This window comes from Lepisosteus platostomus, chromosome 11 (assembly GCF_059453375.1).
Source record: "Lepisosteus platostomus isolate fLepPlt1 chromosome 11, fLepPlt1.hap1, whole genome shotgun sequence".
Lineage (NCBI taxonomy): Eukaryota > Metazoa > Chordata > Actinopteri > Semionotiformes > Lepisosteidae > Lepisosteus > Lepisosteus platostomus.
Window position 1 is genome coordinate 18,886,814 of NC_142621.1, and position 23,896 is coordinate 18,910,709.

General features: G+C 37.8%; 2 protein-coding genes across 3 annotated transcripts in view; one reads left to right on the plus strand and one right to left on the minus strand.

Moving 5' to 3' along the window:
* The window catches only part of c8a (complement C8 alpha chain), a 30,423-nt gene extending 26,372 nt beyond the window's left edge, over positions 1-4,051 (plus strand). Inside the window, exon 11 of the mRNA XM_088598754.1 lies at positions 2,894-4,051. Coding sequence (XP_088454880.1) covers positions 2,894-3,042 — 149 coding nt within the window. The 3' untranslated portion in view covers positions 3,043-4,051. The remainder of the gene's footprint in view (positions 1-2,893) is intronic.
* Positions 4,052-4,347: 296 nt separating this feature from the next.
* On the minus strand, positions 4,348-23,595 carry c8b (complement C8 beta chain). Of its 2 annotated transcripts, none has more exons than XM_088598753.1 (12): positions 23,458-23,595; positions 21,542-21,698; positions 21,034-21,181; positions 17,315-17,456; positions 16,915-17,047; positions 16,622-16,819; positions 15,576-15,816; positions 9,512-9,640; positions 7,529-7,692; positions 6,588-6,741; positions 6,041-6,109; positions 4,348-4,587 (listed from the first exon to the last, which is right to left on the minus strand). In XM_088598753.1, the coding sequence occupies exons 1-12, from the start codon at positions 23,535-23,537 to the stop codon at positions 4,433-4,435; spliced, it is 1,770 nt and encodes a 589-aa protein (XP_088454879.1). In that variant the 5' UTR covers positions 23,538-23,595; the 3' UTR covers positions 4,348-4,432. The 2 variants fall into 2 exon arrangements, with proteins under 2 accessions (XP_088454879.1, XP_088454878.1); XM_088598752.1 differs by lacking the exon at positions 4,348-4,587 and adding an exon at positions 5,550-5,857.
* Between the last annotated feature and the right edge of the window lie 301 nt (positions 23,596-23,896).

Genomic DNA, 23,896 nt, shown 5'->3' on the forward strand with positions numbered 1-23,896 from the left:
CGTACACATATCAATAGGAAATCTTATACTACTGTTTGTGCAGTAATACTACAGCAACACTACAACTACAGCAATACTACAATAAATATTTCTAAATATCACCCATGCGGGTTGTTCGCACGAACACATATTGGGCAGTATTTCTCACATTGTGAATCCTCAGATGAACCTCAGTGGTCTGGGGTGCAGGCTACAAACCTGTAGCTTTTTAACGACAGAGTTGTTCTATTCCACCTTTCGGGCAGAGTCTGTCTAAGAAAGCATAATATTATAATTACAGTGGGGACAGGTTTGGTCGAAATTGCATTGGGGATCTGTGTTCTTCACACCTGAAACATTTTCTCTGAAAGCGTTTTCTTCCCAGTTTAGCTGATCTTTTGCTGTCTGCGCATGCTTACACAGCTCCCTAGGTAAATTATCATACTTGACTGAGAAAGCTTTAGAGAACTTAACATTTTTATTATCAACAAATTGTAAATACGACATTTACATTGGCATTATTAATTTTTTACTTGAGTGTATGGAGGAGTGTCAGCTGTCAATGATAGCAGACCCCCCCCCCTCTTAGGCTGGGCAAACTATTTTTTAATTTAAAAAAAATAAATAAAAAATTAGATATAATGATATAAACATTTACTGTAATACATTTACTCTGGTGGGTAGCTGCGTAAGCCTGCAACGTTTCGGCTGTGAATCCTTCTTCAGGTGTGAGGGTCTTCAGCTCAAAATGAAATGCTTGAAGTTTGTAATGTAGGGCGCTCTGAACAAATTAAACTTTAATGCAGGAAAAATGTAATTCCCAGAAGCCATACTGATTCTTATGGAAGCCCGTTTCCACCAGGGAGTAAAAAAAAAAAAACGCGCTATGGTATTCTCTCCGATGGAGTGCAGTTAAAAAAATATCTCTGATGCTGTTCCTAAATTAATATTGTTTATGACCATCAGACGCTCCTTTTCTTTTTTCCAATGGATTGGACAGGGAGAGGCATTTCATGATGTACTTTTCACTGATCTCTGGAACAGTTTTCAACCATGTCATTTTATAAAAAGGGGAGATATGTGAACAAGCAAAACCCAAAACATCCGCCGAAGGTTAGCCTATTCTACTCTGAGAAGGGTAGAGGGGATGGAAAGTGCCCGTGGTCATTTAATTAGTATTTAAATTCCCACCGATTCCCTTGCGAAGAAATGGACATAAGAAAACATTGACAATGTTCTTTATACACAAAGGAAGTGTTCTCAAAACTCTAGGAGGTTTCGTGAAAATTCTACAACTGTGCCAAAATTGTTTTTGAACTTCAAGCTAACTTTACTCCGGTTTTCATTGTCAGATTGTGAATCAAAAAAGGCATTTAACTAAACACGCGTTTGCGATTTTAATCAAAATGGGGTTAGACCATTAGACATGTAATACACTTCCTCGTGATCATGTTAGAATCTTTATGTAAGCTTTAAGTTTTTTTTAGCCTTTTAATTATACACTTTAAACACTTTAATTTTGTAAACGCAACACGCATTCCGTACAGATATAGTACAATCACATTCTCCTGTCTTCCCGTGGTGTAAAACGAATTAGCAGGTGATTGAGATAACAATGCATCACCCACTGAGTGGAATGTTCTCATATTATATTCCCTGATAATCAAATTCTAAAAGTATGTGTTTGTTTAAGCCGATAACGAGCAAATTCACAGAAAAGGTTAAAAGGCTATCGCTTTTCACAAAGTATATAATCTTAATATGTTCAGAAGGAGCAAGTAAAAACTTTTCCAAAATAACCACATGTAATGATGCTTAAAATGTTTAGGGAGAAAGTGGAATACTGGTGTGTATTTTTTCTTTAAAATACCAATACCAGCCTTATACAGTTTACATGATATGTTTATGTTCCTAAATTAATATCGTTTATGAGCATGTGAAAGGCATGGTGAATTGGAGATTCGCAAAACTTTCTTTGTATGATTGGAAACTAATTCGTGATTGGATCAACGAAAAGCTTTTGCTTTACTTTTTGTCAATGAAAAAAATGTCGGTTACAAAGAATGTGGACCAGGGTAATACTTTTGAGTTTACAGCTTGTCCAAGGTCATTCATTATTAATACTATTAGTAATATCTTCGGTTAAGACTTTGATGCAAAAAATATTTCTGCATAATTAAAATATTTATGATAATGGTAGGTTGTGTACTTTTGAGCTGAGCAATCTCAAAACTGAGCAATCTTGCTTTCATAAAATATACCAACTTTTTAATGATGATTAACATGCTGTAATACACAGTTTAAATTAAAAGTCTAAAGAGTATACAACTTCTTCTAAATTGAATAAAGATTGTCCCTCAGCAGTGATCAGGATTTGAAAATGGCATTTTCTGGTGACAGCTCAAATGCTGTACATGAGAGGTTAAGCTTTATTAGCTCCTTCTGGCAGTTTTACAAGTTGATTCTGGATACTATTAATATAATCTAATGTGCATATTGTAATTTGCAGTATGACGAGAAATTACGCGTTATACAGCGCTTTGATGCGACACGCCCACCGTGTTATACTATATAGTCATATTGCATATTAGTATATGGGCATTATATTTATCCATGCATTCGACCATTATAAGAAAACCACTTGTCTTGTTGAATTGAGCATCAACCTTCAGGCTGTCCAGAAAGCATAGATTGCAAGCCAAGACTTGAAAGTACAGGCCTGTCCTCACCTAGGATACAAGTTTATATAATGTCGACAGAGGTAGTTACAGTTTAGACTGCATGTCTTTGGGAAGTGGAAGCTCCTGGAGAAAACCCCACAGACAGGGCTCCCCATCTAAAACTCAGAACCCAACAGCTGTAAAGAGCTCTGCCTCCATGATCCATATTTATTTGTAGTTTCTTCAACCCACAGGACCAACACATGGGAACTGGGGCTGCTGGAGCTCCTGGTCATTCTGCAGGTCTGGCAGTAAAACACGGAGTCGACAGTGTAACAGCCCTGCCCCTCTCAACGATGGATCTCCATGTTTGGGCAAAACCTCACAAACAGTGCCCTGTTAACAGTTTTCTCCAGGCTGTTCACAGTCAACAGAGCACTGTTGAAGAACACACTCGTCTGCCTTTATAATAATCATGATAATAATAATAATAAAAAACGCAAGGGTACTGCACATTGTAGCTTATCACTACAATATAAGAATATGAGCTTTTGGAATTTACTTTCCAATCTTGGGCTCTTACAGGTTCTTACAGTATCTCTATCAGCTACTTAAAAATAAATGTCCACCTCTCATTTGTAAACAATAAGTAATTGATTATTAAATTTAAATACAAAAATCTATTACATTGCTTTTTAGACTTTTTAAGAGGGGTTTGTGTAACTGTATTTAAAGGATGATGAATTATGCTTTTTTAATTAGCTCCCCCAAATTTCTGACATTGTGGCAGTCTGTGAAATATTATAGGATTATTAGTGTTGTTTGAAAGTGACCTATGGTCACATTCATGTCCATGAGATTTCATGGAAGGAAGCAGATTGTGGTACCAAGAAGAATGATATGTAAATGATACTTCTGCAGATTTTTTCTGAGCTAGAGAATCTACACTTCCACACAAGCGGGGCTGGTAAGTTATATAATCAGGTAGCAAGGATGACAAGAGACTTACAAGATATTAAAAATAATTATGCTTTTGTGACCTGTATACAACATAATACCATTGGTAGAAGCAATTAAGAAACAAGATTCAGAACCATACATTCAAATGATTTGAATGTAATATAGCCCTTCCACGAAAGAGTGACAAACCAAGTAATTATAGACACATAAGTCTTATTCTTATTATAAGTAAGGTTATGGGAATGTTAATTATTACTAGAGGATAATTTGAATATCATTAGGATTTTGAGGGATAATGAACTTTATTGTTGATTTTATAAAGTAGTCCAAAGTAGAAAGTAGTCGTGGTTAACTAACCTACTGTATCCATTGATATCTTTGAGCAAGCAACAACAGTAATGAAAACAGACCATATTGTATAATTTATACAATAAAATATACATGAAATATTGTATTTTTAGTTTTAAAGAAGGTGCATTAAACCCAGAGAGTAACAGGTAAGGGGTGAATGCTCAAATTCCGGTGATGTATTCAGTGGAGAACCACAGGGATGTAAATTACTAATTTATATCAGTAATTCTAATATCTTAATCTAATAGAATCTAGTTTCCGTCCACTTCACAGAATAAATATAATCAAAATAGTCATAGTAAAAAGTAATCAAAAACCATTTTGTAACTTCTGAAAACATTTTGCACATGATTGCCATCTTCTGAAACATTAAACAAATGCTAGTATTACAACAATGTCATAGTGTTTTGCAGAGGAAGAAAATAGTTTATTTCTCTATAGTAATCAGGGACATGGCAAGAAGTGCTGTTTCAGTAAGCGAATCACTTGCAGGTCTCAGATTCCTCACTGATCCCAAAGCAGCCCACACCACCATTCTGAGGAGGGGGGTTAGTGCAGCTGCGACTACGGCGTCTTTTCTGGCCACTACATGTCGACCACTGAGACCAGCAGCTCCAGCTGCCGTCCACTGCAACCCCTGCAAGAAGCAGTGTCAAAGGTCAAAAGCAGGTCATGACAAGAGGTTCACTCTTCTTTCAGAATCATTACATTAATCAAAGACAGTAGAAAATCTAAAGCAATATCATGGACATCATAACATTATGGACAATGGGAGTCAATGATGGTACCATTTGTTTTTTTTTAGTTTACATGATTAAGTGATTTAAATGTTTCTGTATTGACAGGTAACAAAATCTGAACTCTGAACACTGAATGAGACGAAACAAATATTCACTCTTTCTGAAAATCATTAAACAAGTCTCTTCTTTCTTATTCACTGTTTTCTACTGGAAGAAAGTAAAGTACACAGATTGGGAATCTAGCAACTTATATTTTGAAAATGTATTGAGAAAACAGGCCTGGTAACCTAAGGCTTTGATCCAAAGGGAATGTCAGTATATAACAGGGGTGTCTAACTCATTTTTAAGGGGGGCCAAACTAAAAACATTTAATCATGTCGCGGACCACAAATGCAGAGATAAATACTGATTAGAGTTTTATTATACATTTTTCCACATATGCAAGTGAATGTAGCCTATACAAACAAAATATTGCTTCAGTATTCCTATATTTAAGAATATGGTTGAGCATTTTATAAAAGAAAATGTATTCAAGATAAAAATAAGATAAAAAAATTTAGGTAATTTTTGGTAATGTAACTATATTGTACAAAATGAATTGAAATAAATACATAAATTGAAATAAAAACAAACACAAATAAGGATAGGTCTACATCACAAACTGTTAGCCTACTGTTGCTTTGCCAAGCCAGAAGCCTGAGCTCTTTTCTATGATGCAAGAAAGTCTGAGCTGGGCATCAAATCCTGAACGGCAATGAACAGCAAGTGATTATACAATAAATTCAGTCGATTTCTCTGAAAGCTGCTCTTGTAGATTGTACGCAATCTTATCCAGTCGACTAGCCATCCTGCTGTTGCGGGACTCACACAATAGACCGGGAGAAGTCCAACAAGGGCCGGATTAAAATGGATGGTGGACCGAATGCGGCCCGCGGGCCATGAGTTTGACACATGGTATATAAGAATATGCGAAAACATTAAACTTAGTGTAAAAATAATCTGAAATGAACATATGTAATGGAGTGGTTAAACAAACGTTTACTAGGAGTTCAGATTGTACTAAAGATTTCTCTTTAATGAATACTGTACTTGCCTGCTGCTGCTGCCTTGAGTACATCTTTTCTAAAACAACCCCCATCATCCCATCCCAGCCTCTCTGGTTCATTCCTTACAGGTGAGAGAGATTTTGGCAGTCTTGGTCTTATGGCAAGGACTGTAACTCAGTCAGGCATGATAAAGCCAAAGACTAAAATATTAAGTGTGCTTTTTCTTTATATTTGTCATCTTGTCTCATTGGACTTTGACCTAACGGCTGAAAATTTGAAATAGATCTGTACACAGCAGGCTTACCAGTTCTTTGAGTGATTTCACAAGCTCTCCCACGAAATCCCATGGGACACACACACTCACACCTAGTGTCTATGATGAAAACAATGACATGAGCATGACTTACATTCAGATCTGTTTAATCACATTACTGCTACATTGCTGATACACATACAGTAAGATTCTAGGTATTGGGATAGATCTTTTACACACTGCATCAGTTCATTCTTTCTTTAATTTTAGGAGGAGTTAACTTTTAAATTATGTAATTAAAGATTTGAAAAAAACCCTTGCATGTTAAGTGTATCATTTCTGCTAAAGAAGCCAAAATGTTGATGACAATTTTAGACAGCATGAGACTTTGAATAAGTATGATACTAAACAAAATACTTGTTTAGTACAAACAAAATACATGCTCTAGGAATTCACAGAGAATTCAGATATTGTCTGTATCATTTCTTACTCTATAGTTATATATATTTATTCTATAGATCGGAACAGACTAAGATCTAAACATACCACAGCAAAAATAAATCCCAAATTAAGCCTTTGGGAGCAGAGCTGAAGTTACCTTTCAGCACAGCCACTCCATTGTTGAGGCAGGGGGCACAGCGGCAGTTACTGCTCTCAGCCAGGTACTCTTCTAATGCCCGTTTTAGGTTCCTCTTGATAATATTGGCGTTAGCAAAATCTTTGGAGGTTACCAGCTCAAACAGAGGCTCTGTCTACATGGGAATAAAGGATGTCCTGAATCACTGGAGCTCAGCTTGGACTACTACCCAGTGCTGGGAACACCATTTTGTTAGATGCTATGCGGTGTCAAGAGATACAGTATATTATTACACATAATACATATAGTAATACTGCTATGTCTTTTGGAAGAAAGGTCATAAAGGATTTTGAATAGTACTATTCAAATTATATGAAGTCCATCTGAAAGTTTAATGTTGCCTTCCTCATCTTATTACTAAATAATCTTTTTAATCCATATAACTAACTATGTTATCAAACACAGCTGAAGCCTATCCCAGTGAGCAACAGGAGCAAGGCAGGGTACACTCTGGACAGGATGCTAGCCAATTTCAGGGCACACACACTCACACCAGGGCCAGTTCTCCCAGAAGACAATTCGCTACAAGTATGTCTTTAATAAACTTTAATTATATAACACCTTTAAAGGTGGTTTCTCAAAGTGCCATAACCGGAGGAAACCTTACTACCCAGAGGAAGCCCGTGAGAGCAAACAGAAAACATACAGTACAAGAGCACCCCAGATCCAGAACTAAACCAAGGGCCCTAGCACTATGGGGCAGCAATGCTAACCACTGCACCACCATGGCGTCCTAATCTCATTAATTTATTAAATTATTTTTTCAATAATCTGATCCAGAGCTGGAAATAATACTTCAGAAGACTTTTGAATCTTCTGTAAATTGTATCTCAAGCTGTGATCAGTATGTGTTGCTTATATTACACAAAAACAGATCTATGAATGAATATTTACAATCGTACCTTGCTCTCGATGAAGTCGGGATTGTACTGCACGGCTTCTCCCCATTCCTGCATCAGTGCCGGAGTCGGCAGTTGATTGTACGCCAACCTAGTGATGTACTCACTGGCTCCTCCCTTCACTTCCACAATAAAATCTTCAACAAACCTCTTTTCCATTTTGCTGTCTTCAGTGTCCATGGAAATGAAAAATGAAGTGTATAAAACAAAACGATACAGGTTAAATTACTTGAGCACACATATAAATATGTATTTTCAGTGAAATGTGTTAATGGGAAGGAATTGTTCCAAGCAGCACAGGACAGAGCCATCAAGCTTACATTTCTTATTTGTTTAGAGCATGAAAATTTGAGATATTAGATTATTTAGATATTCAAGGCAAATTCCAAATTCAGAGCATATTCATTTTAAGGTAGATTTTATCAGGCTCTACAATCCATACTGTAGTCCATACTGTGAATACTGTATTCAACAACAACACTAAATCATGTCAGGGGACACAAGTGAAAAGTACAGAGAAAAGTGCATTTAAAACCAAGAATGAGAGGCACTTCTTTACGCACAGGGTTATAGAAGTCTAGAAAAAGCCATCCAGTCATGTTGTTGAAGCTGATACCACCATTGGTTCTGAGAAATGGCTGTATGAGATCCTTGGATTAAATAGTTACAAATGAGCTAGATGGGCCAAATAGCCTTGACTTGTTAAGTTAGTCAAGCCCCTGTAATACACCTGATAGAGGTAATGTGTATGAGTAGGAAGTAATGCAGTTTGTTCAGATCGTTCAGATTGATGACACCTACAGTATTCTATATCCTTATGAGAGACATGTTTGCTGCTACTTCCCGTCACCTGAAGAAGGCTCCACAGCTGAAATTTTGTGTTTCTTCTCTTCTCTTTTTAGCATGGAATAAACCTTTACTTGTTCCTTTGCAGCGTTCACATGCTGATGCAGCTATTTACTTAATATAGCAAAGTTGGTCTGTGATGCAATTTTTTTTAGCCATCATTACCAATTACTTTCCATGATTATTACTGAACAAGGATATTATGATTCACAAACAAAAACATATTACTAATATAATACGTAACATGGAATTGTGAATTCAAGTGTGCTGATGTCACAACCAAACCCTTGCATCCCTCCAAATCTTCCTATTACAACTGGTGTCACGTGCATAGTGTTGAACGAAAAGGCAAGAACTGAAATGTAAGTAATATCTCTAAGGGAACTCTTTAAACACTAAAAGGTTTCTCCGCTGATGAGATTAATCTGTTCATTATAAAGAAGACCAAAAAAAACTAAGGAAATGGCATTTTGGAAGCTTCATTGCAGGGCAATCACTATGTAATGCATTTATCACTTCTGACAGAAACTCATCAGGAACCCTTGACAAAACAGTTGCCTTCCTGAACCTAGTACAAATCTTGACAACTCTTATCGGATGCTTTTGTCAAATTCAATAATATTCCCTTGCAGGAGACTTCAAAGGTCCATGCAATTCAACATGTCTGTCCTATTCCCAAGGAGGAGGAAAACATTTGCATGGCAGATAAAAGATAGTCCTTAATACCGTACGTTCCTTCTCAGTGAATGTAACAATCACATTTCATTTGGGATTAACATAACCTTTGGCACGTGCTTAACTGTAATCACCTGCTCCTGTTAACACAGATATATACAAAATTGTGTTTTCAATAAAAAGTAGCATCCTCTCACAGTGGGAGGATAATGGTAGCATGGGGGATGGGATCATCTATGGATGATCTGCAGAATATCAGAAAATTCCAGTTATTCCTAATAGAAAAAAATACTATTGTTGGAAAAAAACACCAACAAAGCAAAAAATTAAGAACCCCCTATTATAAAATATAAATTAGAACAATAGTCTTTAATTCAGAGGAAAAAAGATTTGTTTTCAGTAAGGAATAAAGTTGCATGACAAGTCTTGAGAGATTGACAACACTTTCAGCTGTTCTTTATTTACCTCCTAGTTCCTTTAGCAGACCCCGACATCTTCCACCACCAGCTCCAAGACTCACATACAGCCCATCAATGTTAGCTCCAACTTTCAGGCCGGCTTGGACACACTTGTTTGCATCACTCAAAGTAAAATCTGAAACAAGAATCACAAGAAATAATTGCAGGACTCCATACTCAGACTTCTTAAGTCAGTACTGTTGGAACTGTTTGTTTAACCCAGTGTTCCTGAATTATTGTTGTATTATTACTCACCAAGACTGTGCCAGAGAACAAAGATCTCAGGTGCCTCTAATTATACCAATAGCTTGGGTATATTCTTGGCATAATGTTTACAATTTGAAGGTTATGATTATTTATTTGAACTGATTAATTTGCACAGTCATTTTCTGATATTCTCTATTTTTGTAACCCCTATTTGTAACAATGTATGCACTTAACAACAACAACAACAACAACAATTATTATTATTATTATACATCACCAGTCTGGTCTGTTCCCGTACCCCAGAGGGACCCTACCACCCTGCCACCTGGCATATAGCTTACATTTAGGAGTGGGAAGGTAACCATGAGGCTTTTTTACTGTACTTGAGCAGGTCTCGCCACTTCAGAGGACACCAGAGGACTCTCCCTGAGTTGTCCCTGAGTGCTCATAGCGAATGACCTTTCACAAGTACTGATTCTAGGAATACACCAGGTTTAGGGATCTGATGGTCTGCCTGTTCTATTTGGTGGTCTGCTAAGTGGATTTGGACAATTTTACAGACCATTTTATGGCCAGCAGCCATATTACTCTGCAACTCATAACTAGCAGCCCACTAAAACAAAGCAGGTGTGAGCCTGGTCAGTACCTGGATGGGAGACCTCCTGGGAAAAACTAAGGTTGCTGCTGCAAGAGGTGTTAGTGGGGCTAGCAAGGGGTGCTCACCCTGTGGTCCATATGGGTCCTAATGCCCCAGTATAGTGAGGAGGACACTATACTGTAAACAGGTGCTGTCCTTTGGATGAGATGTAAAACCGAGGTCCTCACTCTCTGTGGTCATTAAAAATCCCAGGGTGTTTCTCGAAAAGAGTAGGGGTGTAAACCTGGCATCCTGGCCAAATTTCCCATTGGCCCTTACCTACAGATGCAGCCATTCAAAGTGCGCGGTACAGACACGTACCGGAGGTAATTGGCTACGGCGTCGCGCATCGTGACGCAAGATGACGTGATTGGTTGACCGACAGGGGCACTCGTGGTCCGTTGGTCTGTCGTAGAAAGATTTACAGTAAACGTCTTTACTGTGCCCGTTGTAGTATTGAATATTCATATGGAATTTTACCACTGAAGGGAAATCTTAGTAGCTGAGCATAAAAAGAATAGGAGCATACTGCAACGCGTGTGAAGGCCATAAACGATATTAATTTTGGAACATAAACATACAGTATATGGCTGGTCTCGGTACTTTAAAGAAAACATACACGAAACATGGTTTCATTATGACCAGAATCGGTCTTGAGATATTTTTAACTTGATTTACAGTATTTGAGAGGTATGTCTTGACACCGATACTATGTAACTACTGCTCACGTATATGTTTCTAGGTTTATATTATGCATTTCATACGGTCAAATTACTTTTGAGCAACTGATAAGAAGCGCAAAATGGTATGCCCAGGGCGTTCTAGTTTTCGTTTTGTTTTAATGCAGTGCAGTGGATTGATTAGAGATATCAAGTACATACAAGTCATTTTTTAAATGTTGTAGCTCGTCTTGTAAAAATGTTACGAGTACATCATCTGTCAACAATTACACAGGTTCTGTTTCCATATTGCTGATTTTGGTTACGTAATATTATTTTCAAAATTTCACGTTGTGAATATATGATTTGGGCAAACAGAGCCGCAAAGAAGTACATTATGGGTTGTTGTTTTTTTTTGCAGTTTTATCTAGAACAAGCGATGCTTAAACCTTTGTCTGATTCTTGTGAAACTATCCACACGACAGTTACCTAGGAGTTGACTTCAGTGATGTCACTGATGGGATGTTTCTAAAAATCCATCCACTGTAAAACGTCTTCTCCAGTTGTCCTGCATATGTATTCGCTATTGAAGCTGTGTGTTCTGAGCCTGGTTCTCTACATTTCTGTATGAACCAGCTTAGAGGGCTAAAGACAGCTTGTGTTTAAATTGAGTGTAAGGTCATTTATGCTTCTAAAGTCATGGTCAGCATTTATTATTGTACTGTGCTGTAAACTTGTTCTGTGCCTAATTACATTATTTTATAGCTTTATCAAATCTGTACATTGTCTGTCGATAATGTTTCTGTAGTGCTTTTTCAGCCCTCAGCATGTGACCGCGCTGGTGGCGCTGTGGGTTAGTTTCCTGACTCCCATGTCACACGGTCTGTGATTGAATCCCATGGAACTATGACTTTATTTTTTAACAAACATTTCTTTGAAAAAATGAAACGTTTCCCTTGGTCAGAGATTAAATAAAACCTCACTCGCACCAAACAAATTTATATTTCTAAATATCACAACATGATCGAATTTAAGTCTTTTTAATAACAATGAATAGTCACCTATGCGTTACGAAATAAGCATTTATATTGATTTGAATCGCGTTTTGATTTAAATCGTAAACGCGTGTTTAAATATATGTGTTTAAAGGCGATATACTGTATAAAAGCGCTGATTCTTATGGAATGTGTTCGTTTTACAGTGGATGGATTTTTAGAAACATCCCATCAGTGACATCACTGAAGTCAACTCCTAGGTAACTGTTGTGTGGATAGTTTCACAAGAATCAGACAAAGGTTTAAGCATCGCTTGTTCTAGATAAAACTGCAAAAAAAAACCAACAACCCATAATGTACTTCTTTGCGGCTCTGTTTGCCCAAATCATATATTCACAACGTGAAATTAGAAAATAATATTACGTAACCAAAATCAGCAATATGGAAACAGAACCTGTGTAATTGTTGACAGATGATGTACTCGTAACATTTTTACAAGACGAACTACAACATTTAAAAAATGACTTGTATGTACTTGATATCTCTAATCAATCCACTGCACTGCATTAAAACAAAACGAAAACTAGAACGCCCTGGGCATACCATTTCGCGCTTCTTATCAGTTGCTCAAAAGTAATTTGACCGTATGAAATGCATAATATAAACCTAGAAACATATACGTGAGCAGTATTTACGTAGTATCGGTGTCAAGACATACCTCTCAAATACTGTAAATCAAGTTAAAAATATCTCAAGACCGATTCTGGTCATAATGAAACCATGTTTCGTGTATGTTTTCTTTAAAGTACCGAGACCAGCCATATACTGTATGTTTATGTTCCAAAATTAATATCGTTTATGGCCTTCACACGCATTGCAGTATGCTCCTATTCTTTTTATGCTCAGGCACTAAGATTTCCCTTCAGTGGTAAAATTCCATATAATAATTAATAATAATAATAATTGCTTACACTTATATAGCGCTTTTCTGGACACTCCACTCAAAGCGCTTTACAGGTAATGGGGTCTCCCCTCCACCACCACCAATGTGCAGCATCCACCTGGATGATGCGACGGCAGCCATAGTGCGCCAGAACGCTCACCACACATCAGCTATTAGTGGGGAGGAGAGCAGAGAGTAATGAAGCCAATTCATAGATGGGGATTATTAGGAGGCCATGATTGGTTAAGGCCAATGGGAAATTTGGCCAGGACGCCGGGGTTACACCCCTACTCTTTTCGAGAAACGCCCTGGGATTTTTAATGACCACAGAGAGTCAGGACCTCGGTTTTACGTCTCATCCGAAGGACGGCACCTGTTTACAGTATAGTGTCCCCATCACTATACTGGGGCATTAGGACCCACGTGGACCACAGGGTGAGCGCCCCCTGCTGGCCCCACTAACACCTCTTGCAGCAGCAACCTTAGTTTTTCCCAGGAGGTCTCCCATCCAGGTACTGACCAGGCTCACACCTGCTTAGCTTCAGTGGGTTGCCAGTTGTGAGTTGCAGGGTGATATGGCTGCTGGCCATATAAATATTCAATACTTAAACGGGCACAGTTAAGACATTAAATATACATATACATACTGTATACAGTACAGTTTGCATACGGTAATATGTTTATGTTCCTAAATCAATCTCTTTTATGAGCATGTGAAAGGCATGGTGAATCGATTCTCAAAAATTACTGTACTTTGCATGATTGGAAAAAAATGCGTGATTGCGAAATGCTGTGGCGTTACTTTTACAAAGACGGTCAATGAAAAAAGGAATGTGGACCAGGGCAATACTTTGAGTTTACACTTACAGCTTGTCCAAGGTCATTCATTATTAATACTATTAGTAATATCTTCGTTAAAGACTTTGATGGCGACAGCTCAAACATGAGAGGTTGAGCTTTATTAGCTCCGGATACTATTATTTTGCTAGCGGTATTTACCGGTAACTCGCGTTATTTACTGGTAACTCGCGGTAGACTGCGTACAGCGTACCGGAAAATAATGCGGTATCGCCCACGCATTTTGAATGGCTGCATCTGTACCATAGCCTCCTAATAATCCCCATCTATGAATTGGCTTCATTACTCTGCTCTCCTCCCCACTGATAGCTAATGTGTGGTGAGCGTTCTGTCGCACTATGGCTGCCATCGAATCATGCAGGTGGATGCTGCACATTGGTGGTGGTGGAGGGGAGTCCCAATTACCTGTAAAGCGCTTTGAGTGGAGTGTCCAGAAAAGTGCTATTTAAGTGTAAGTAATTATTATTATTATTATTATTATTATTATTATTTTTGTACTCTCTTGTCTCCGAGACATTGATCTGCCTCATTTTCTTCTGTCCCACACCAGGAACATAGGGGATGTCATCGTGATTCTTCTGTCTTTCAACCCGGGAAGGAGATTGCCATCCATTGGTTCAGACAGAATCGTTTCCTTAGCTTCTCATTTTGGTTGTGCTCCCTTCATTTTGTAGTCCTTGACACAGAGAAGAACCCCCCTTGGAATTCCTTTCTGAGGTGGCCATGAAGTTATTGACAGTTTAAGGATCCATTTGTCCAACAGTTTGTCTCAGTTCAGGGTGCAGTTGTCGTAGGTATGTGTCGAGGACTATTTACTCCACTATAGAGTTGGGTGTTAAGGTTTCTGGCTCCAACCACTTTTTTGCTACGTAGACTAAAGTAGATAATAAATTTGGGAGGGAGCGGAGATGTGGGGATCATTTGTGTATACAGTAGCATGAATCTGTGGATAATTCAAGCACACACTTAAGAAACATATCTCTGCCTATTTTAGTGGTTTGGTTCAGTCAGTATAGGGTCAGGTTTTTTAAATTAAAACCTGTTTTCAAAGCCATTTTTTAATCATTTTTGTGTGAGTATGCACAAATGCTAACAAAGAAGAGGAGCAGATTTCATATCTAGTTACAGGTATAAATTGATTTAATATTGCGAAACAGCTACATTAACACTTTAAGGTCAAAATTTAGAATCCTAACTATTTTATTTGTTCTATTCCCCACTTTAGGAAGTTCCAGTTCTAAATCTCTAAATCACCAAAAGTAACCACAACAACATATTATAACAAAACTGAGGATAAAAAGAGAGGAAATCCATACTTTGTGAAATATGGACAATTCTGCTTTTTTGCGACCTCCACAAAGCTTAGGAGGGAGGACACAAATAGCTCATACTAATTACATGGCAAACTCATGTGTGCCAGCAAGCTGTAGGAAATTCCAGCTGAGGTTGCCATAGGTATCTGTGGACCCTTTCAACTCAGATGGCATTTGGAGTACTCTGCAAGAATATCCATAGACAGATTCAAGTGCAGCAGTATTACATTTTTCTATCATGGTGACCAATACCGAATACAATATTCTAAATGAGCCCTTCCTAATGTATTGTGCAATATTAACACAGCATCCATATATTTAAATTCTACACTTATACTGCGAGTATATATTCTAACCTTTGCCTGATCTTAGTACAACAGGTTCAAATTTGACTATGATTAGGCAGTTTCTCTGGTTGAAGCCACTCAGGAACTAAGTAATTCCATCATTGCACTGTACCTGTACGCTCCATACTTTCTTGATTCAGCACCACTGTGTACTCATAATCGCCACCCAGGGTAGCCTCAGTAATGTAATGTGTTCCATAGTCCTTGAAGATCTCTTTGTACTCTCCGTAGCTGTACTCCATAGGGAGGCTCTGCAACCTTTGGAAGAACTCATAGTGCAGCATCAGATCCTGTGTCTTCAGCTTGTACTGTGCCACTTCAAGCCTGGAATGTGCTCGCACAAAACTGCTTTTCTGAAAAAAAGAACAGCATGTTAACCTTTGTTTGAAGCATGGGTTTACTTTCCCACCCTTCTCTCTAGCTGTTGTAAGTGGCTACATTATGTTTGTTTCAGTTGAGAGCCTACAGTGAAGGGCTTGTAGATCTTCAGATGTAATGAAGGGTGCTAGTATATCTATACAGATTTGTATAAGCACTAAGCACAGGCATAACTTGTTTGCAATTCATAAACATGTTTTGTAATTTTTAAATTTATAATTAGGGTAATCTTCCCACCAAATTTTGAATTAGGAATTCTGTCTTTATTATAATGTCTTTACAGCTCTGCTTCTGGCAATGGTCTCTGTACATACTACATTTAGGTAAAGAGTGAGTGAAGACAGGCTCCTCTCAGTTGCCCACCAAATAAGCCAATCATATATTTACAATTAAAAATTCTAATTGTCAAGAAAAGTGGCTCAGCACTGAGTGGAGGAATAGGGCGTCTATTACTGAAGTCACTGCACCTTTTAATGCATCTGGTAAGGTGTCATTACTTTGTCAGGAGCTGAGAGAGCACTGGCTGACAAATCTCAAATCCTACTCCTTGCAACACAGTTTTTGTCTTTGAATGGAAAGTTTGTGGTCAAGGAGTAAGTCAGTCCCCACTAACCACTAATGTTTGACGTTAACTGCAATATATAAATATGTTGTTCTTGTAAAGACATACTTTAGAGATAAATATGCAATGCCATGGTATACCCATAATTCCTCTTTTGTCATCCTACAATTACACTTTTATTCTGTTACTATAATTATTCATGCTTCTATATGACTTACTGTCCCAGATAAACGTCGGGTTTTTTGAACATTCTTCTTGAATTTGGCATCTTGGTAGTTAAAGCCAAACTCAAATATGCCAGGAAGACTAATTCCAAAGCTTACGCTTTTTTGAGAACTGTGTGCCTTGAATGTGTCTTTTTCATAACTGGAGTATGACTCGTATGCATCCAATGAGAACTCATAATTTCCTTTTGTCTAAAAAAGGAGACAAAAGCAATGTGTACTTTAAAGTTTTGCAGTATAAAAATTCTGAGATTGATCTTGCAAATTAAAAGACAAAATATAGTTACCTCCAGAGTGTAGTGTTGCAAATTAAAGGGTTTTCTGAATCTTGTGTTGTAAATGTATTGTGGTAAGCAGCTGCCCCCATAGTATCTATTATCAATAACAACACCTTCCAAATTGCTGTTCAAAATGTTTATCCTAGAGATCAAAAACCAGAATAGAAATGAGAAAACAAAACAAAGCATTTATGATACAAAATCACAAATGTAACCTAGTTAACACTATATATTGGAAACCCATTATTTACACTGAAAATATGCAGCCTCAGAGCTAAGACAGGAATATGTGTGATAGAGGAAGACAGTAACAATGTTTTTGATGAGCGTGATTGTTTTTCACTGTTTCTGTATGACAGAGTGTTAGTCTGTTGTGTGTGGTTGGCAGATTGGGTGCAGAAAGACTTACCCTTTTCCTAAGTTTTCGATTCCCCAGTACTCCTCTGCTTTAGTCTTACAGGGTCTGTAAACTTTCTTGCAGCTTTTCTCGTCAGAGCGGTCCCCACAGTCATCATCTCCATTGCACACGAGCCTCTGGGGAATGCACCTGCCTGGAAGACATAGGGTTCAGGGTTTGAGAAGGTTTTGTCTGCTCATGGTCACTTTGTCTATAAACTATTATCTACCAGGTTATACTAAATATAAGTAAACAGCATGTTCAGTCTTGGGGTTATGAAGAAGTTTCTCATTCCCATTTCTCACAGTTTCTCAATTTATTGAATGGAACTTATCCTGCATTCATGGACTTTTACTCTCTACAAATGTTTCTACATGAGTTTAAATAAATATTGTTACAAATTTTTTACGACAATAGAGAAAATCAGGATTTGACCGAGTGGTTAAGACAATAAGTAAAATAAATATTCATAACCCCCAACTTGTGTAAGTGATTTCTCCAGAATATACCTAAGCGCTGGTATGATTAGAAGCGCATGAATTCTTTGTTCTCTGGCATAGCTTTGGTGATAAGAAGAGTAATAATTCAGGCACACTTGGTTAAACAAATATTTCTTACAATGGCATCACAAACTACACGACACACAACAAAACATACAACACACAAGTTATTCTATGTACAGTATTTACAGACAAGGCCTAACATAGGCCTAATATTCTAATCATCCATAAAAAAACCCAGACTTCTACTAAGTATTAAACTCTTTAAGCCTACAGAGGCCACATTAGAGATAAGCTGCCTTCTAATTAAATCGAATGCAACCTGCACTTAAATCTCTCACTCTCTGCACCCTGCCACAAAATAAATGTGAGCCTATTGTACAAATGTACCCACAAAGAGGAAAGACATTTCTAACCGGGATATCTTTTACTCAGGAAAACCAAGTTCCTGAAAAACACAGAATAGCAAGCTCTCCCCTAGCAAGGTTCTGACACGAAGTTCATGAAGCAGGGGCTCTTGCCTGGCACAAGCTTCAAGTTCCACCTCCTCCTGACTAATCTCTTGTCTCTTTCTTCTTGCTTCTTGTCCCTCTCTGTTGTTCTTAATGTGATCTTATATTGCATGTTTCTGTACTGCTCATTGACAATCATTAACCCACAACTTACCTAGGTATACCAAGGTAAACTTTCAAATTGTTTTTTGCTGAAGGGACCCCAGACCTCAGCAAACATCCTCTCTGCTTTGAAGCTAGAAATGTTTACTCTTCTGAGTTTCACAAACTTTAACTAAAATCCAATAGACACTTCTCAGTCACCTAAAGCTGTAACACTATTTAATACAGTTATTTATACCAAATCAGTTTAAATACATAGCAATTGCACTTGTGTTCAAGAAGATCCAACAATGTCTTTGTCAAGGTCCTTCTAGCTTTCATATCCTCTTCCCAGGCATTAGAGTCTTACTATTGAGTCTTATACTGCTTATTTGAAACTTCTCCTGTGGTGATTAAATTAAAGCAGCTCAAAATCTCAATTCTTTAGGATCTGTCATGGGTTTCTTAATGGTTCCATTAAATATTTTGTTGCTTAACAAGTTGAAAGCTGTTAAATTGACCCAGTCAATAATTCCTTGTTTCCAGCCGTCACTGTGTCTGTGACTGTGAAATAATTTTTCACTTGTCTCTGCGAACCACATTCACTCAGTTAGAATTTTTATTACCCTAATTATTACTAGTTACAAAATGGTTAGAGACTTAGCCCGGATCGCCGACGACCACGCATGTCGTTTCATTTTTTTAAAGATAAACGCAAGATAAACAACGTTTTTTTTCAAACCACTCCACATATTTTCTCACATGCAAGTATTCTCCAATATCATCACAACAAAATCATAACGTTTGTTTCCACAGATGTGACACTATTGTGCAATAAACCAATAAATGAATGAAATAGCAGAACCCCAATAAAACACCCGGCCACCCGGCCAGCAAAGCATGTCAATATCATACATTTGTACCAACGAAATCGCAAAAGCAAAAATCAGCAAAAAAAATATATATATCCCATGATTTTACCTTATTCTGAAGCATGATATGTATCCAAAGTAACCCAGACTAGTTTATCTCCAGACCGGGAGGCTACTGATAGTTATTGCCTGTGTTGTAAATAGTAGTAAATGTTTGAAGCAGGACCGCAAGAAATTAGGCGATCTGATTGGTAAAAAGCGCCGTCATTCGTTGTATTTTCAGCCATTCAGAGCCCTTAGGGGGTGAGACTTCCTCTAGAAGCCTCAGGCTGCATTCCGCCTGCCTTTTAGCTGTCAATCATTGAGTCAGAAGGGGGTAATCAATCAGTTTTTTATCAGTTTCTTATCAGTGCTCCTTTTTTTCACACCAGAAGGCAACTCTTGAGTTTTTTTTTCCATTGCATAACAGCAGATAAAGGCTCTCTAGCAGTGTCTAAAAGTTTTTATAGCAATTGCAATGGTTTTTATTCTTATTATTTTCAATATTTTTATGATTTTTTATTACAGGCGTGAAATTTCATCCAGGTCCAGTCTTCACAAAACATGACGTAGAATTTTTTCTTATTGATCAATTTGTCCCAGATTTTTATGCATGCTAGTAGTCACCTAGAAGGTTTTCAAATTTTTACAAATTTTTACACGCATATAGTTGAAAAATCTGACCTCATTTTCGCCTGCTGTGTTCTTGGGGTTTTGTTTTCATATGTGTGTCTGCTGAGTGGACACATTAAGAAATATAAGACATTTGACTGTTCACACTCAAAGCCAAGGGGGTTAGCTTCAATTTAAGACCTGAACTAGGCTCCTGCTATGTTCTGCTGCAGCGATATAACAAATGTTTAAGGGGGAGGAAATTCCATGTGTAAATTGGCTAAATGTGTCCATGGACATACTGTAAGTGGTTAAAAATATATGACTAGACTTTTTAAGTTAAATTTTATTTGATTTCATTATAAGAATGTATATTTGTAGATAAACATTTCCCAGCCTGGAAAAAATCTATTATGATCTAAAAAGTACCTAGTGTGAGCCATTTACTGTCTGTATGTGTGTGTGTGGCTAGCTACTGTACTACTGTGATCCCTTGTAAATTTTTACTTCATCTACTCAGCACAACTATCCCTGCACCAACAGGACTATCAGAAATGACTTTTGTGCTCTTTGTTTCCTGCACTGACACTGGGGTTTAATGGGACACTCTTGGAACTCAACTCTCTCCTTAGCCTTTCTTTCAGGTTGCATCAGGGAGCTGTGAACTCAACACATGGTACACACGCATTAACTGGTAAATATAATATAAAATATGAAAAATATCTAAACAATTTAGATACTTCAGACTCAGGAGTAAAAAAGAACATAAAGACACTCAAATTAATTTAGCATGGTGAACGGGAAACGGTTTGTTGCACAAATAATACTACATTGGACAGAGTTCCCAAGTAGCTATTTGCTCTTAACCCCCATTTGATGTGGGACCTACAGCGATAAGAAAGTTTAACTAGAGAGACCTACTTAGGAGACTGAAAAAGTTGGAGAAAAGTTTGTAATTCCATTTTTGTCATCTGTTCTCTTATTTTGTTTAAAAACAAAGTTTTCCACACTGCTGGAAGACAAGCTATATTGAATCACTTATTATTACACTCTTTTACTTTTACTTTTATGTAAGAAATAGTGCCCCCTTTGTGCTGAGAAAGGTGTTACAGTACCTGTGGTGGTGCAGACAAAGCCATCGCACTGGACACTGTCTCTGCAGGAATAGCGGGATGGGGGGGCACAGGCCTCCTCTTCTCGTCCGCGGAAGTGACAGGGTTCCCCTCCGAACTGGGAGGGCTGCTGCAGCTTTGTGTAGCGGTACTGTACAGAGAGAGTGGTCAGAGGCAACCAGTGGCCTCAGAATCCTTCACTTAAGGGAGGAGTGAAACTCACACAATTTGTGCTCCTTATGGGGTCGTTGTGACAACCTTTATATTGTACCCAGATACATGTGAAACTTTTTTGGGTGTTCCCACCTTCAGCTGTAATCAAACCAATCACTATATAACTGACTGCAATTCTCTGCTTGTGCATTATACAGTATAATAGCAACACTAGGCCAGCAATGTATCAAAGAGCCTTATGGATGTGATATCATCCTGTTGAAAGAGGCAGTGCATTTCATTTCGGAATTAGTTTTTTTTGTGAGGCAAAAAGAGCCTTTCTCAGACTGGTACTTACTCGCTTTTTCTGACAGGGATCACATCGGGTCCATTCAGACCACTCTGAAAAAACACATTCCACAGGCTCTGGTAGGCCCCCTACTGACCGGCTCCAGCGAACCTTGGACAGAACATTAAGGCTGGAATTGTGAAGGCTCAGCTGGACCTCACTGCAACTGTTCACAAAAGACAGACAAATAATGAAACATCAAAAGAATCAAAGAAGAAGAGATCAAAGGAATTTAAAGAGCAGAACTTAGCTAGGCTGACGTGTAAGACATATCATTGCGGAGCACACAGGGCCAAATTTTGGTGGTCGTAGGCCCTAGGCACTTAAACCCCAATTGAATTACATCGATTGACATGATGCACTTTAAACTATTGCAATGACTGCACATTCCATGATTTGCCGGCAACAACATGTTTATTTTCCTCTGCTCCTCAGACTTTGACACTCCTTGAAGGGGTTACACACACACAGGGTAAGGATTAAGGGGTTTATGGTGGGTTACAAGGACAAAGTAGCTAACACTGACAACTATTTACAATAGCTCATCATAAACTCTCTATGCTATTTACACTGCCAGGTCAATCTCCGGTCGACACACTGACCTCAAGTCAAGCCCCATGGCTCCTGCCCCGTGCCTGCCTTGTTGGCGCATAGCTAAGGGGAGGTGCAGCTACTAAAGCGACCGTTGTGGGTGCTACACTATTCTAATGCTAAACCACGCGATTGATGGACCATCACTTAGAAACTTCTAGTTTCTAGAACAGCCACTAGATAGTGTATGATTATGTATTTGGAGCACCTAGAGTCAATTGTAAGCATGTTGTTTCAGCTCATTTTTCATTAGTCACTAGTGTTTCCCTCCTTCGCAGGCCCTAAAATGTTTGTAAGCCCTAGGCACTGTTCCTACTGTGCCTAATAGGAAATGCGGCACTGGAAGCACACAGGAGAGAAATTGTGTTACATAATTTAAATAATAAATTATAAATTGTCAGCAATCCATACAACTCCAACTGTTAAAATAAATACAAAACCGTGCATTAACTGAATGAGCATTTCATTGCGTTACATGTAAGGCAACTATTAAAATCCATACTGACATACTATTATCCCACCATAATGCCAACCTTAGTGGAAGATTGTGTGAAATGGAAATCCAGCTGGAATGATTTATCTAGACCCCAAAGCTGAACTACCAGTAAAGCAACATCTGAATCACTGAGTCACTGAAGTTTTCCTTCCAGTTATAAATAGACATGTAATGGTAACTAATCTAAGTAAATGTAGGTGCACTTAAGGTAAAAAATAATTCAAAATGATTAATGAGGCAGAACCAATTTAAGTGATGTTTTTTGGCATGCATAGTCAGTCACATTCTTTTAAAGTCAACCACATTTTACTTTTGAACAGGCCCTGAAACACGGATACTGCAAAATGTGCTGTGAAGTAAATGAAAATAACAACCCAATTATTATTTTTTAAAACATGAAGTAGCTATAGATATGTCTACTGAATCTGGTAGGGAGACATATAAAAGAGCTTTAAAATGACAAGGAATTAAATTGAGCATGACAGCAAATGAAACTTACAAGACACAGAAAATTACATTCTTTTATTGCCCTGACCTTCACTGACAGGTTTTGGAATTAAAAACTTTTGTATGTGTGCTTCAGGATATCCATATTACGAATTACAGAATGGGTGTTCTGTAAAAGTCAGGATCCACTAAATCCCTAGAGTTTTACAGATGCACAAATAATAAAAGATAGACACAAAAGGATACATAAATAAATACCATACTACTTGCATTAACAGACCTCAGGAGTTTTATCTTACTATTTATAAGTGCTTAAGATTTTTTTCCAAAATTGTGGAGTTTTAAAGATTATATACAGATACAAATATAAAAATATTATTTATGCACTTACCACCTAGTAACATGTAGCAACACAAAAAGAAGGAATGAGAGGTTCTTGGGAAAGATGTGGATCACAGACAGGGGTGTCATAGTTGACAGCAGACATACAGAGCTTTAGAAGAAACAGTAAAGTGCCCTTTGCATTTCTGAAAGGGGGTAGACTTGTAATATTTACTCATTGAGGAGGAAATCAATATGCATGGTGTTTAGGGTCTTAACTCTTTGCTGCACAGGTTTGGCTCACGGAAAGAGCAGCTCTATGCATTAGGGGATAAGTCAATGTAAAATATATGTAAAATATAATGCAATTTTTTAAAGTTCTTTTCAAATTAATACACATGATCACTTACTTACAAAGACAACCATAGGGTCTTTCGAGATCAATTACTGTAGTGACGCTTGGGTTAAAAAAATAACATGAATCCGTCAGTCAATCAATAAACACTTTA

Excerpts from the sequence above, each read along its gene's own strand:
- c8b (XM_088598752.1), bottom strand. The coding sequence starts at position 23,537 with ATGACACCCCTGTCTGTGATCCACATCTTTCCCAAGAACCTCTCATTC. Across the intron at positions 21,699-23,457 it reads TTGCTACATGTTACTAGGTG|TTGCAGTGAGGTCCAGCTGA; the intron begins GTAAGTGCATAA and ends TTTTGTGAACAG. Across the intron at positions 6,110-6,587 it reads TGGAGTGGCTGTGCTGAAAG|ACACTAGGTGTGAGTGTGTG; the intron begins GTAACTTCAGCT and ends TTTTCATCATAG.